Below are 13046 nucleotides of genomic sequence, written 5' to 3'. Positions count from 1 at the left end.
CAATGGAGTACTACTCAGCTATTAAAAAGAATGAATTTATGAAATTCCTAGCCAAATGGATGGACCTGGAGGGCATCATCTTGAGTGAAGTAACACAATCACAAAAGAACGCACACAATATGTATTCACTGATAAGTGGATATTAGCCCAAAACTTAGGATACCCAAGATATAAGATACAATTTGCTAAACGCATGAAACTCAAGAAGAATGAAGACCAAAGTGTGGATACTGTGCCCCTTCTTAGAATTGGGAACAAAACACCCAGGGAAGGAGTTACAGAGACAAAGTTCGTAGCTGTGATGAAAGGATGGACCATTTAGAGACTGCCATATCCAGGGATCCATCCCATAAGCAGCTTCTAAACGCTGACACCATTGCATACACTAGCAAGATTTTGCTGAAAGGACCCAAATATAGCTGTCTCTTGTGAGATGATGCCGGGGCCTAGCAAACACAGGAGTGGATGTTCACAGTCAGCTATTGGATGTATCACAGGGCTCCCAATGGAGAAGCTAGAGAAAGTACCCAAGGAGCTAAAGGGATCTGCAACCCTATTGTCGGAACATCATGATGTACTAACCAGAACCACGGAGCTCTTGTCTCTAGCTGCATATGTATCGAAAGATGGCCTAGTCGGCCATCACTGGAAAGAGAGGCCCATTGGACTTGCAAACTTTATATGCCCCAATATAGGGGAATGCCAGGGCCAAAAGAATGGGAATGGGTGGGTAGGGAAGTGGGGGGCGCTATGGGGGACTTTTGGGATAGCATTGGAAATGTAACTGAGGAAAATATGTAATAAAAATATTAAAAATTAAAAAAAAAGAAACAAGAGCCCTAAACTTCGTGAGCAAAGGCAAGTATTTTCAAAAATTTGGTAACTATATTTACCATGACTATATTTGTAACTCAATATTTGCTTTCTTCCCCAAATAGTTATGATTTGTATATCCTTCCTATAGGATTTGTTCAGCCTAGATAGGGGCTGCTAATGCTGCTTTAAGAACAACAGATGACAACCAACATTGACAGACATATGGGAGATGTGAGGATGCCCCGTGATGTCTATGCATACATGTTTGAAGTTCCGGAAGGGCACAAACTGGACGATGTCTCGAAGGACAGGCTCTCCCTTGGGTGACCTTAGAATTCCGTCGTCACCATCCAGCATCTGCATGTCACTGAAGTCGGCGTTCCCCACCCCCACGATGATGACTGACATGGGGAGGTGGGAGGCGTGGACGATGGCCTCACGGGTGTCAGCCATGTCTGTGATGACCCCGTCTGTCAGGATCAGCAGGATGAAGTATTGCTGGAGTCAGAAGTCAGGTGGCAGGTGGGAGAGAAAAATGACAATACACTATTAGTTAGGTATCTATATCTAGGTGGCCTCCTTGCAGGACAACCATAACAGCAGGGACAATAGACGTTTTTGTTTATTTCTTCAACTTTTTATTAAGGAAATTCCAGAGCAAAACCAAAATAGCCTAGGCACCTCTGTGGGGTCATTACTTGGCATTAACAATTATCAACATATGGTCAACCTTACTTTATTTATTGGCCTTACCTGCTGGCTTTGTATTATTTTTGAATCATATTCTGTATATCACAACATTTCTATATGCAATATGCACAAAGATGAAAATTTTACTAATAAAACAATATCCTATATGTGAAACTAAAATGTATAACCTACTGAACAAAGCCACGGGTATTTGTGCTTTGCTGTAGAAAAGCTTCTCCCTGTGATTTCAATTTCTGCCTTAAACTAAAACCTATGGTCTCAAGAAACATTCTCTGGCCACTCACATTCCTGGTACAGGGTGTTTTCCCACAAATGGTCTCCAAATTAGATTCTAAGTAGATGATACCCTCCACGAATCCCAAAAGCTCTGGCTCCTTTAATGCTTCTTGTTTGTTCTTATCTACCACTTTGGTTGCTATCCCAAATGCAATGTTAGCCTTGACTCTAGATGACTGTTGTATCTCTGCTCCTGGACCATCAATGTCCGTCCTTCTCCACTTCTGTAAATCCTTGTTTCAGCCTCATATTATCTCACAGCCTTACCAAAGCTGGTCATCATCACTAGTACACTTAGGACATTGAGTCTTCCAGCATCTACCTTCTAGACAATCTCCCATCCTTCCAGCCTATTTGTTTGCCCTCTGTCTTCCAATTGACTTTAGAGAGACCTCAAAACCTGTGTTGCCTCTGTATCTTTTGGGTTCTTAGCTCTGCCCTATCTGATCTCGGCTTCATGTCAACAACAGACATATGTTAAGCCTATGTAGGGTAGCTCTACCTTAAGGTCATGATGAATGGAGCCACAATAATTGTAGCATGATAATAATAATAATAATAATAATAATAATAATAATAATCTTATTGACTATTATAAAGCTTAAGATAGTTAGGAAGCAGGATCCTGGGAGTCAGGAGTACTGGATTCTAAGCTTTGTTCTGTGATCTCTGAAATACCGCTTTGTGCCTTGGTCTCAGATACCTTATTTCTTAAAAGCTAAGAGGGACAAGACCATTATATAGTCTCGTTCAGCTTGAAGACCTTTGAAAATCTAGGGCTGTGCTGTCTTGTGTAATAGTTAGTAACCTCATGAAAATATTGAGCATTTCAAATGTGGCTACAGTAAAAGAGGAGTTTAATTTTAAATAAAAAAATAGACCCATTTCAGTTATTGAACATTTTAAAAGTAAATTTAGAACAAACCAAATTAAATGTATGATATTTTCATCTATCAACTTATAATATCTAAATAAAGACCAAATGTTTGTTATAACTCAGCACCCAAAACTGAGATGCCATTAAATGTAAAATACACAAATATTTTAAAGTCTTAGTACAAAAATTCCCAGAATGTCTCATTCATAATTTTTATACGAATCAGATGCTAATGAGCCAATATGTTGGCTAGTTGGGATTTTATTAGTAGTAAAGGGTATTAAAATAGGTCTCCTTGTTTCTTTTTACTTTGTAAATCTGGTTACCTCAGAATTTAAAATAGTCTCTAGGACTTTTACTGTATTCCCTTTGGATTATGATGGTGGAAATCCCTGCTAGGAGATGACTGGTTAAGGGTCATTATGATGGTTCTCTCAGCACGCATATGAAAACTATCCTGACTCTTGGTTTTCAGCCTTCCTCTTCCCTCTCCCTGTGGAGAGGCTGCCACGGGGTGGAGATAGGGATTGGAGTGAAGACTCTTAGACTTGTCAGTGCAGGAAGAGCCATTGCAACTGAGAGCAAGTGTTGCCCATCATGAGCACACTACACTAGCTCCACTGTGACATGGGTTGAAAGAGGTTGAGGGAGATTAAACACAGGTCAAACCTAAGAGGACTTTCCACGCAGTCCCAGAAATATGCCTGATGGTTGCAGGAAGTAAGTGTGGGAGCCTAAGACATCTGAGCAGAGGTATTATAGCTCTGGTGGAACACTTGTCAGGCACAGGAAGTCCTGGGTTTGGTCCTCAGCATTACAAGGACTAATACACGAGTAAGAATGAACATAAACATGCTAACTCACAACAACAACAACTAAAGAGCTCTTTGGAGTCAAGGAAGTGTGACTATTCTAGAATCTGTTTCTTCCAGGTTTAGTGTACTAACTTTAACAAGCTACAGACTATTATAGCAAACCAGATGGAAATTCCCAAATAAAGCAGTAATAACAGCTCATTCGAAGGTCAGCTTAGGAAAGTGCTCATGTGTGATCAGGTCTATGGGGGCATTTATACCTAGAAGAATTCTTTTTTTTTTTGGTTTTTTGAGACAGGGTTTCTCTGTGTAGCTCTGGCTGTCCTGGAGCTCACTTTGTAGACCAGGCTGGCCTCGAACTCAGAAATCCACCTGCCTCTGCCTCCCGAGTGCTGGGATTAAAGGCGTGTGCCACCATGCCCGGCCCTAGAAGAATTCTATAATTATCAAAGAGAAAAATCCTATTGCAAGATCCTCTGACACAGCTTGTCTAAGGGGCTTAAGCTTATGCCCTTTCCTAGTGATAACAAGGGACCCTAGCTCACAGTGTCCAACAATGGGAGAAACTGCTAGAGAGAATGTAAATTCCCCATGTTGCCAGGAGGTCTTATTTATCTGATACCTTGTTTATGGTTGCTTTATTACATGCGGTTCTGCCTTTGGACTATTGCAGTCTCTGCAAGAGCAGACTCATCGGGTCCTGGAGTTGTTAGTGATGGCCATCACCACATTGTTGGCTTGTAATAGCACAGAATCCACACCCGTGTCTTTGCTATTCTCCCTTTACTTGTGTAGGCCCTGGCATCCTAGAAGGATATTAAGCTGCAGGAAATGCCAAAGATATCACAGATACTCTTGTCAATAAAGGAAAAGGGACAGGTTTCCCCTTGCCTGGTTTCATAAAGAATATGGTTTTGGTTTCATTTTTTTTTTTAAAAAATCTATTTTAGCTACCTTATCTATTTCATGATGCCCTTGAACAGATTATAGAGCTGAGGATGAGCATACCTTTCTAATTCTCCTGTCTCCACTTCCTGGATGCTGATCTTATGCGTGTCCACCACCATACCTACATTATGTGGTACGAGGGATTAAGTTCAGGGTTTTGTGTATGCAAGGTAAGCACTCTGCCCACTGAGTTTCACTGCCAATCCCTTAGTTATGTTTCCAAAAGAGGAGTCTGTTTTCTGCATGAAGCGTGATACACTTCATGGGGAAAGATGAAGTACAGATTCTACGTAGAATTTGCTTTGATGTAGGTGAAAACAGTTGTTGGCCCTGAACAGTGTCCATGAAGGTATTCAGAGGTGGTAACACATGGGATATAGTTTGAAGATAGACTAGCATCATAACTTGCTGATCAATTGGATGGGAAGGGAGTGTTAACAGAATTTCAAGATGGTAGCCAGCCACTCTTGCCTCCTAGTTAATGTCCTCATTTGTTCTTTTCCCACAATGAGTTGGACTAGTCTGTGTGATCATCAGAGTATCATGAGATGATGAAGTGAGTCTTCTGTGGTAAGTTATGAGACACAGTTATTCCTTTGTCTTCTCTTGGATCACCTGGGTGGGGCCAGATGCTATGCCATGGGAAACTTTCTCTAGTAGTTATCCCAAGCAATGAGGAAATGAGGTCTCTGACCAGAGACCAGCAACCACATGGCAGGAATGAGACTAAGCCATCTATTAGCAGAGCATTCAGCTTCAGGCCACTCTTCAAAGGACCTCACTCCTGGCCAGTATCTTAGCTGAAACCTTGGGAGACCTAAGCCCAGACCACACAGGCCAGCTGTGCTTGAGTCTCTGGTCCATAGAGACAATGAATGTTTATTGTGGTTTTAAACTGGTTAAGGCTGTGTGTCATTCAGCAAGAAGAAATGAAAAGAAAAAACACAACGTAAGTCAAGGACTCGGATTACTTCAGGGTTGTAGCCTAAGCAGCTAGTTGCATGATGGAAGAAAAAAACACAAGGTAAGTCAAGGACTCGGATTACTTCAGGGTTGTAGCCTAAGCAGCTAGTTGCATGATGGAAGAAAAAAACACAAGGTAAGTCAAGGACTCGGATTACTTCAGGGTTGTAGCCTAAGCAGCTAGTTGCATGATGGTAGGGTAGAGACTGGGAAGGCCAGGAGTTGAGCATTGTCACAACGCAGTGACCATAGTAGCTTCTGCTAGTGAGTGTCTGTGTTCAGGCAAAGAGGCAGACATTTGACATTTGTGTCCACCCTAAGCTTCACACCCCAGCAGAAGAGAGTTTAATTAACTTCATCTTTCCTCCGATAAAGAGACTGTGAAGATAGAGAAGTTAAGCCATTTAGGAAAACTAGCATTGACTGTCAGGCTAAAATGGGCAGTATGACCAATAATCAAAAGAAGCAAGGTGAATCCTGTCTCTCTCCTTACCGATGCTTCCTTGGTGTTTGTCTCCTCCGAGGCTGACTTGGCAACCTTCTGAATGATGGGAGCGATGTTGGTGGGACCATAAAGCTGGAGCTTGGGAAGACAGCTCTGATAGGCTTCCACGACTCCTTGAATTCCTAAGATGAGATTTGAAAAAAAAACAAAAAACCCAAAAAACAACAGTTTCATGGTCCATTTGAATATATTTGTATACACACGAAAGCAACACATTAACTTTCTCCAGATAGTCTTTATTCATACCACTTGTAGGATCTCAAGACAAAAGGAAATGCTGGGTCAGTATTTCCTGCCTCCCCTCCCCCACTGAGATCATATCACAATGGGTGGTCAAAAGCAACCTTTTCCACAAACTTCACCCCTCAGAAGCTTTTATTAGCTCACTAAGGTCTAAGGAGGCAGAAGCTGCTCCAGTTCCATGGGTGGACAAGCAGAGGTTAAGAGAAAGTGCCCCAGGTCCCAGAAAAAGTGAATTGCAGACTCAGTGTATAAATACAGGTGTTTGAGCTGAAAGAACCACTAAGCCAGTTGGCTCTAGAGGTCCATTTGTTTGTTTGTTTATCGCCTTGTTGATTTTAGAGTAAACACTGCTGCCTGTAACTGTCACCCTCTCTCCAGATACCTCCATTTCAGTATCCCCCACAAAAGAGCTTGCAGCAGTGCTGAGAGGACACTGAGTGTACCATGGACGTGAACACAGCCTTCAAGCCTATACGCTGGGTGTTATGAGACGACCGATGTCAACTGCTCATTTAAGGACGGGTGTTCACCCTGAGGTCACATGGGCTCAGGAAATAGAAAAGCCAGGGGTTTTGCTGGGAGAGGTCCTTCTGCCTGCACTCTTTGGCCCCATGGAAGACCATTAGAAATAAATTGCCGTTATAAATCCATTTTATTCACATGGATGCTGCTGTTGCCCATGCAACTTTTGCTTTCCCCTGCTTTAGCTCCTTCTTCTATCCTTCTTGGTACCAAAGCAGCACGCTGCTCTTGATTTTGACTGTAGGGAGTCACAGGAGTCACTGTTGAAATTGTTCTCCATAGCCATCACATACTGCAAATCAGCCTGTGAACAATTTGGATGAGCAAGTTCTCTTCTGTTCTGCCTTATATGGGTTTCTCACCTTATTGAAAACACTCCACCCACCTAGGCCAGCCTGAAACACAGATGCCTGCCATTCCAAAGAAACCAAATTATTTTAAGACATGGAAAAGAAGCAAAATGAAGCTGAGTTTTTTTTTTGGGGGGGGGGCAAGGGGTGTGGGGCACACACAAAGAGGGCCTTAGAGAAGGAAGTTTGATTTCCTTTTCAATACTATCGGGGACTTGAACTCTGAGAGTGTGAGCTGGTAAACACTAGGGTATGCACCCCAGTCTCCTTTGGAGGGAAACCACCTTACTGTCTTTGACAGAGTCTTTTCCTGACCTGGAAGCTCGGGGTTTCAGCTAGACTGGGGATATCAGGAGAATAGGAGCTTAAACTGTAAGGAGCCGTCCTCACATTCGCCATTATAAGATGGCACTGACACCTGTGTTCTAAGTAGTAAACAAACCATCTGCACATGCGCTGGGGTAGTTTCCCACCCCATGTGCTCTGCCTTTCCCGTGACGACAACTCTGGCTGATGGGCTGCAGCCAATCAGGGAGTGACACGTCCGAGGCGGAGGACAGTCCTCCATAAAAGGGAGGGGGCTCCGCCATCTCTCTCTCTCTCTCTGGCTCTCTTCTCCACTGGCTCCTGATGGGGTAAGCAATAAAGCTTGTGCCGCAGAAGATTCCGGTTGCCCTGAGTGTGTTCTTACCAGGGGGAACAAAAGCGGCGGGCAACAAAAACAGAATAAACTGGTTTTGAGTGATGGGGGAGGAAATACTACAATAGCAGAGATCCCTGACTTTGAGGGCACTGTGCTCAGAGCCAAAGACACTGATGTCCTAGCCTTAGTAAATGCCAAGTTCATGAAAGAAACTGCAGAATGTTCTGTGCCCTTCACTTCATCTCACTTCTCCCTCAATAAGGAGGAGGAGAGGAGTGTGGACATTTACACCCTATAAATGTCAACGTCACAGCCGCAAAGGCTCTCGGCTTAGTTTGTTACTTCTTCAGAGCAGATGGGATCATCCTTATCATTGTTCCCCAAGCATCATTATCTCGTGAGATCAAGTTCAGGAATTTCTAGCCAGGAGAAAACAAAGTAAAATGGTCTAGACCAAGATGGTGAGTCTTTGCTCTCTCTCTCTCCAAGGTATTTGTTCCAAGTCAGCATTGTTAATGTGCTGGCAGCATCAAGTGATTTCCACATCCTCCCCTCACACCCCTTTCCTTAAACCTGCACAGAAAAGAAACTGTGGAAAACACAGGTGAAAAGCAGAGAAGCAGAGGAATGTCTCAGCTTGGTCCATCATAGGCTATTCTCTCATTCAAAAAAAAAGAAAAAGAAAGAAACAAACAAACAAAAATAAACAAAGCTAAAATGAAATTTTAATCAATAAATTAATTAATTTTATTTAATTAATAGATTAACTTTGTTTTGGCTGGAGGAATCCATGATCTTGCTGAAAGCTCACTTTCTCCTAGCCAGTCTGTCTGTCTCTTCCAGGGTGCGTGGGCTTACTTTATAATGTGTTTCTCAGCTTCCTGTGGAGCACTGTGGCTTATTTGGGTTTTCAGAGCTGATTTCTGTGCTTTGACACAAACAACCCATGTGCCTCACTAGAGAGATGCCAGACCTGGAAATGTGCACAGCGTCACGGACTCTGAGACACTGGCTTTCTGCACACTTATGACTTACCTGCACACTCCGGGTTGTCTTCATTAAAGTTGATTGCAAAGTCATGAGAGACCTAGACACCGATGAAAATTTTAAAAGAGGAAGAAAGGAGAATTACAACTTGAATCCATTAAGGAGGCACTGGAGGTTTAGGGTTTGCAAACAAATAGCGTTATATTCATTATGAGTTAAGCAGCAGGTACCATTTTAAGCCATTATACAATCGATCTGAGATGGAGGGTGAAGTCTCAGCTCCCTGTGGAGCTGAGGTGACAGGAAGACTTTTTAGGATCAGATAAATGCTCACCGGAGGGGGGAAAGTATAGCATATTGAAAGAGAAAGAAAGAAAAAGGAAAGAAAAAAAAAAGAAAAAGAAAGAAAAGGCTTCAGAAAAAGTAGCCTTAATTGGTTTCTAGATTCTAGACCCAACGATCAGACCCAACGATCAGTCCGTATTCAACTGGATACGGACTGAAGGGTTAAAGTTGGATGGAAAGTTGAATGGGCGCTGAATTGTACCACCAATTAAAAAAAAAGAATTCAACTCAAGATGCCAGATAGACATGGTGCGGCTTATAGAGGTGTTAGCTAAGTTGTTGACATTTAAGAATCGTTCTGATACCCAGAATTACAGTGCATGGGGATCTTCATGTACACACAGGTGAAATCGAGTGTCTTCTACTTCTGAAAAGATAAGTGACAAAAGCCATCTACCCTGTAATCTTCCACCACAAACCTCCCTGCCTGGCCGTGCCTAAGCGTAAGGTTAGGCGACACACCGCTTGCTATTTTCTTCCCCCTAAAATCTGATAAAAAGAATGGGATATTCTGGCATCTGGACAGTTTTATTAAATCACTTGAAATTTCATGGAAAATTCCATTTCAAAGGCTATTTCTGATCGTTGGGTCTCTTGGATGCTAAAAAAGTAGGTCACCTCATTAAAAGATAGATACCTCCTTTCTTAGTGGGAGGTCACAGGTGAAGCAGCTGGTGTGTGCCCACTGTCCCTTTATCCTCCGCAGATTCCAGACAGGTGAGCTGACTTCCAGCTGCCCTACTTGGTTTATTTACCTCAAGTCTTCCTTTGTCTGTCCAAGCTATATACTATACACGCTGGCACTGACAATCTCTACAGAGATCTGAATAGATATTGTTTGAGTTCCCGGAGTTAAACGTTTTGGGGGTGTTTTCTTCATCTCATATCATATTAATAGTGAGTTTAAACCAAGAGACCCTGTCTGGGCCTTTGGACAACGTACCCAGAACACTCTGTGCTCTAGGCTAGACATCCATAGTTACACAGAGAGCAAGGATGTGTGCAGTTACAAGATCCTAGGTCCAGCCGGGCATAGTGGCGCACGCCTTTAATCCTAGCGCTTGGGAGGCAGAGTCAGGCGGATTTGTGAGTTCGAGGCCAGCCTGGTCTACAGAGTGAGTTCTAGGACAGCCAGAGCTACACAGAGAAACCCTGTCTCGAAAAACCAAAAAAAAAAAAAAAAAAAAAAAAAAAAGATCCTAGGTCCACTCACTCACCGTGTATTCCGGGGGTATCCTGGCGCCAAACCCAAAAGCCGGGAACATTTTGTCACTGGAATTAAATAAAAAAAGAAGCTGCTTCATTTATTCATCTAAGAAGGAAGAGAAACAGGAGCCTGTGTAACCTCACCAGGGCATGTCGCCAAGCCAAGTGCTGAGTCATGCAATAGCGTGGTTAATCAAAATTAAGAAACCATCATTAATGCTCATTACTGATTAGTATACAGCCTCTCCCCTTAAGGTTTTTACTAAGCTTGATAGCCAAGAGTAAACAGATCTCAGATTTATACAGATCCTACCCCCCACCCCCAATTATGATGTTCTGTTTTCTTGAAATAGTGATGAGGAGTTTGGCAACTCCAATCATTGACTGAATTAGGATATTTCATATATATATATATATATATATTCATATATATATATATATTTCATGTATACACACACACACACACACACATATATATACATATATATTTTTTAACTAAAGAAAGAGCTTAGTCTTTCTCTCTCTCTCTCTCTCTTTCTTTGGTGTAGGCAGACACCTGGAGGAGAGGTATCAGTCAAGATTGTGTTGCTGATTAGAGCCAGGGTTCAAACACAGACACTCCGGAATCTAAGGAGCCATCAGAAGGCAGCGGGGACGTTGATATCTGCTACCCAACAAAGCATGTTTATAGGATTCACTGTATCCTCCACGTTAAGCTTATACACAAGCAGCAATAAATTATTTGCATGTCTTTTCTTACTTCCTGAACTCAAAGGGACACTGTCCTTTGTGTTAAGTTCTTCTTGTAGTGGTTTCCTTAGGTTTCTTAGGCTGTGCCTCACTCTGTAGCCCAGACTGGTCTGGAAATTGCACATTAATCTAGACTAGTTCCTAACACATGGCAGTCCTCTAGCTTGCAGACTTGTGGCCAGCTGTATCACCATCTCACATTCCAGCACCCCCGGGCCCTGACTGCACTGTACCCTTCTCACCTTTACCACTGAACTTTTCAGTTCTGTGGAATAAGGAGCCAATGACAAATAATCCATGCATTTGGCTCAATTAGTAATGCCTGTGTACAACTTAATTCTGATGACGAGCTATGAGACTCACGCTCGCCCTTTATTTATCTTGGTCTCTTGTATGATCATTCGAATTTGTCTGCTGATTTGTGTGGTCATGTGTACCTTAACCCTAACTAACCTGCACTGTAGTTAAGAGAATGGAGAAGGGAGTCATGACTGACACCACTGCCCCAGGTGTTAGACAGACTTATCCACAATCCTGGGAGTTCTACTTACTCTGTGCTTAGAAAGACGGAAAAAAGTGATCACCAGAGAGGATTATAGGATTCCGAAGCCTATGCCTTTCTAATTGCCATCATAATGTAATAGCTATAGGTAGTATTAATCATCTACTGGCAATGGCAGTATCTAGGTCACCGAGTGGGCAACCAATAAGACCTTTCTTAAGCAACATATGTGCCGCTGTGGCATTCTGGAATATTGAACCTTGGCAGAAGCCATCTGCCTTTGGTTTGTTTGTTTGTTTGGTTTGGCTTTTCTTTTTTGTTTTTTTTGTTTTTATCTCCTATTAAGAACACAACTGAGGTTTGTTCTTGGAACGGTTTCTACATTTTTCAGTTCTTTACAGAATTAGTCAAGGGCAAAAAAAAAAAAAAAAAAAAAAAAAAAAAGGAATTCAGGTCAGGTGTTTACCACTGACTATCTTCTGTAGGAAATGAGGACATTAACCCCTCTTTCTGAGCAAACTCAAGCAAATTTGAGAAAATCAAAGCAACAAAGCCAGATTCTTACCCAGCCCTTCCTAATTGACTTAGAAGTCCCTAGCAACTGATGACAGCTTTGACAAAACCTTCCAACACAGTTAGGTCCACACAGCTGGGGTTATAGACTTAGAGAAACCAGAGTTCTCTGAAGTAAAGGTTTAAGTCCTCCATAAAAACCACACTCCCTCGTCTCCTCATTGCTGTGTCAAGGCAGGCTCTGTTGTACCTCACATCTAGCATCTGTTAGAGAAAGTGCCGCTGGTGATAAGTAGGGGACACAACCTCCTGGTCCTTGGAAACTTTGGAAGACTTTGCCTCAGCCCCTCCTCCTTAGCCTAAACGAGTGGAAGACCATGGGGGATCTTGCTGGCCAAGTGAGAAGAACTTTCTTTTTTTATTTTATTTTATTTTATTTTAATTAGGTATTTTCTTAATTTATATTTCCAATGCTATCCCAAAAGACCCCATACCCTCCCCACCCCCCGACTCCTCTACCCCCCACTCCCACTTCTTGGCCCTGGCGTTTCCCTGTACTGAGGTATATAAAGTTTGCAAGACCAATGGGCCTCTCTCACTGATGGCCGACTAGGCCATCTTCTGATACATATGCAGCTAGAGACACAAGCTCCGGAGCAGGGGGGTGGGGTTACTGGTTAGTTCATATTGTTGTTCCACCTATAGGGTTGCAGACCCCTTTAGCTCCTTGGGTATTTTCTCTAGCTCCTCCATTGGGGGCCCTGTGATACATCCAATAGCTGACTGTGAGCATCCACTTCTGTGTTGGTTAGACCCCGGCAGGCATAGCCTCACAAGAGACAGCTATATCAGGGATGGATCCCCAGGTATGGTAGTCTCTAGATGGTCCATCCTTTCGTCTCAGCTCCAAACTTTGTCTCTGTAACTCCTTCCATGGGTGTTTTGTTCCCAATTCTAAGAAGGGGCAAAGTGTCCACACTTTCGTCTTCGTTGAGAAGAACTTTCCAGAATGGAACATGAGTCATGGGTCTTCCACTGCAGGGATAACTCAGGAGTGAGAACCAGGCGCCTGGG

The 13046-nt window shown here is 42.8% G+C and overlaps 1 protein-coding gene across 3 annotated transcripts in view; it reads right to left on the bottom strand.

Moving 5' to 3' along the window:
- Positions 1–13046, bottom strand: part of Cpne4 (copine 4) — a 485330-nt gene that overhangs the window by 13302 nt on the left and 458982 nt on the right. For all 3 annotated transcript variants that reach the window (XM_021171653.2, XM_021171654.3, XM_029482117.2), the window contains exons 12-15: positions 10219–10273; positions 8705–8756; positions 5900–6033; positions 1078–1314 (exon numbers count right to left, since the gene is read on the bottom strand). In XM_021171653.2, coding sequence (XP_021027312.1) covers positions 1078–1314; positions 5900–6033; positions 8705–8756; positions 10219–10273 — 478 coding nt within the window. The remainder of the gene's footprint in view (positions 1–1077; positions 1315–5899; positions 6034–8704; positions 8757–10218; positions 10274–13046) is intronic.

Source organism: Mus caroli, unplaced genomic scaffold (assembly GCF_978045245.1).
Source record: "Mus caroli unplaced genomic scaffold, Mus_caroli_1 scaffold_11, whole genome shotgun sequence".
NCBI classification, from domain to species: domain Eukaryota; kingdom Metazoa; phylum Chordata; class Mammalia; order Rodentia; family Muridae; genus Mus; species Mus caroli.
This window is presented reverse-complemented; position numbering and strand designations above follow the sequence as displayed.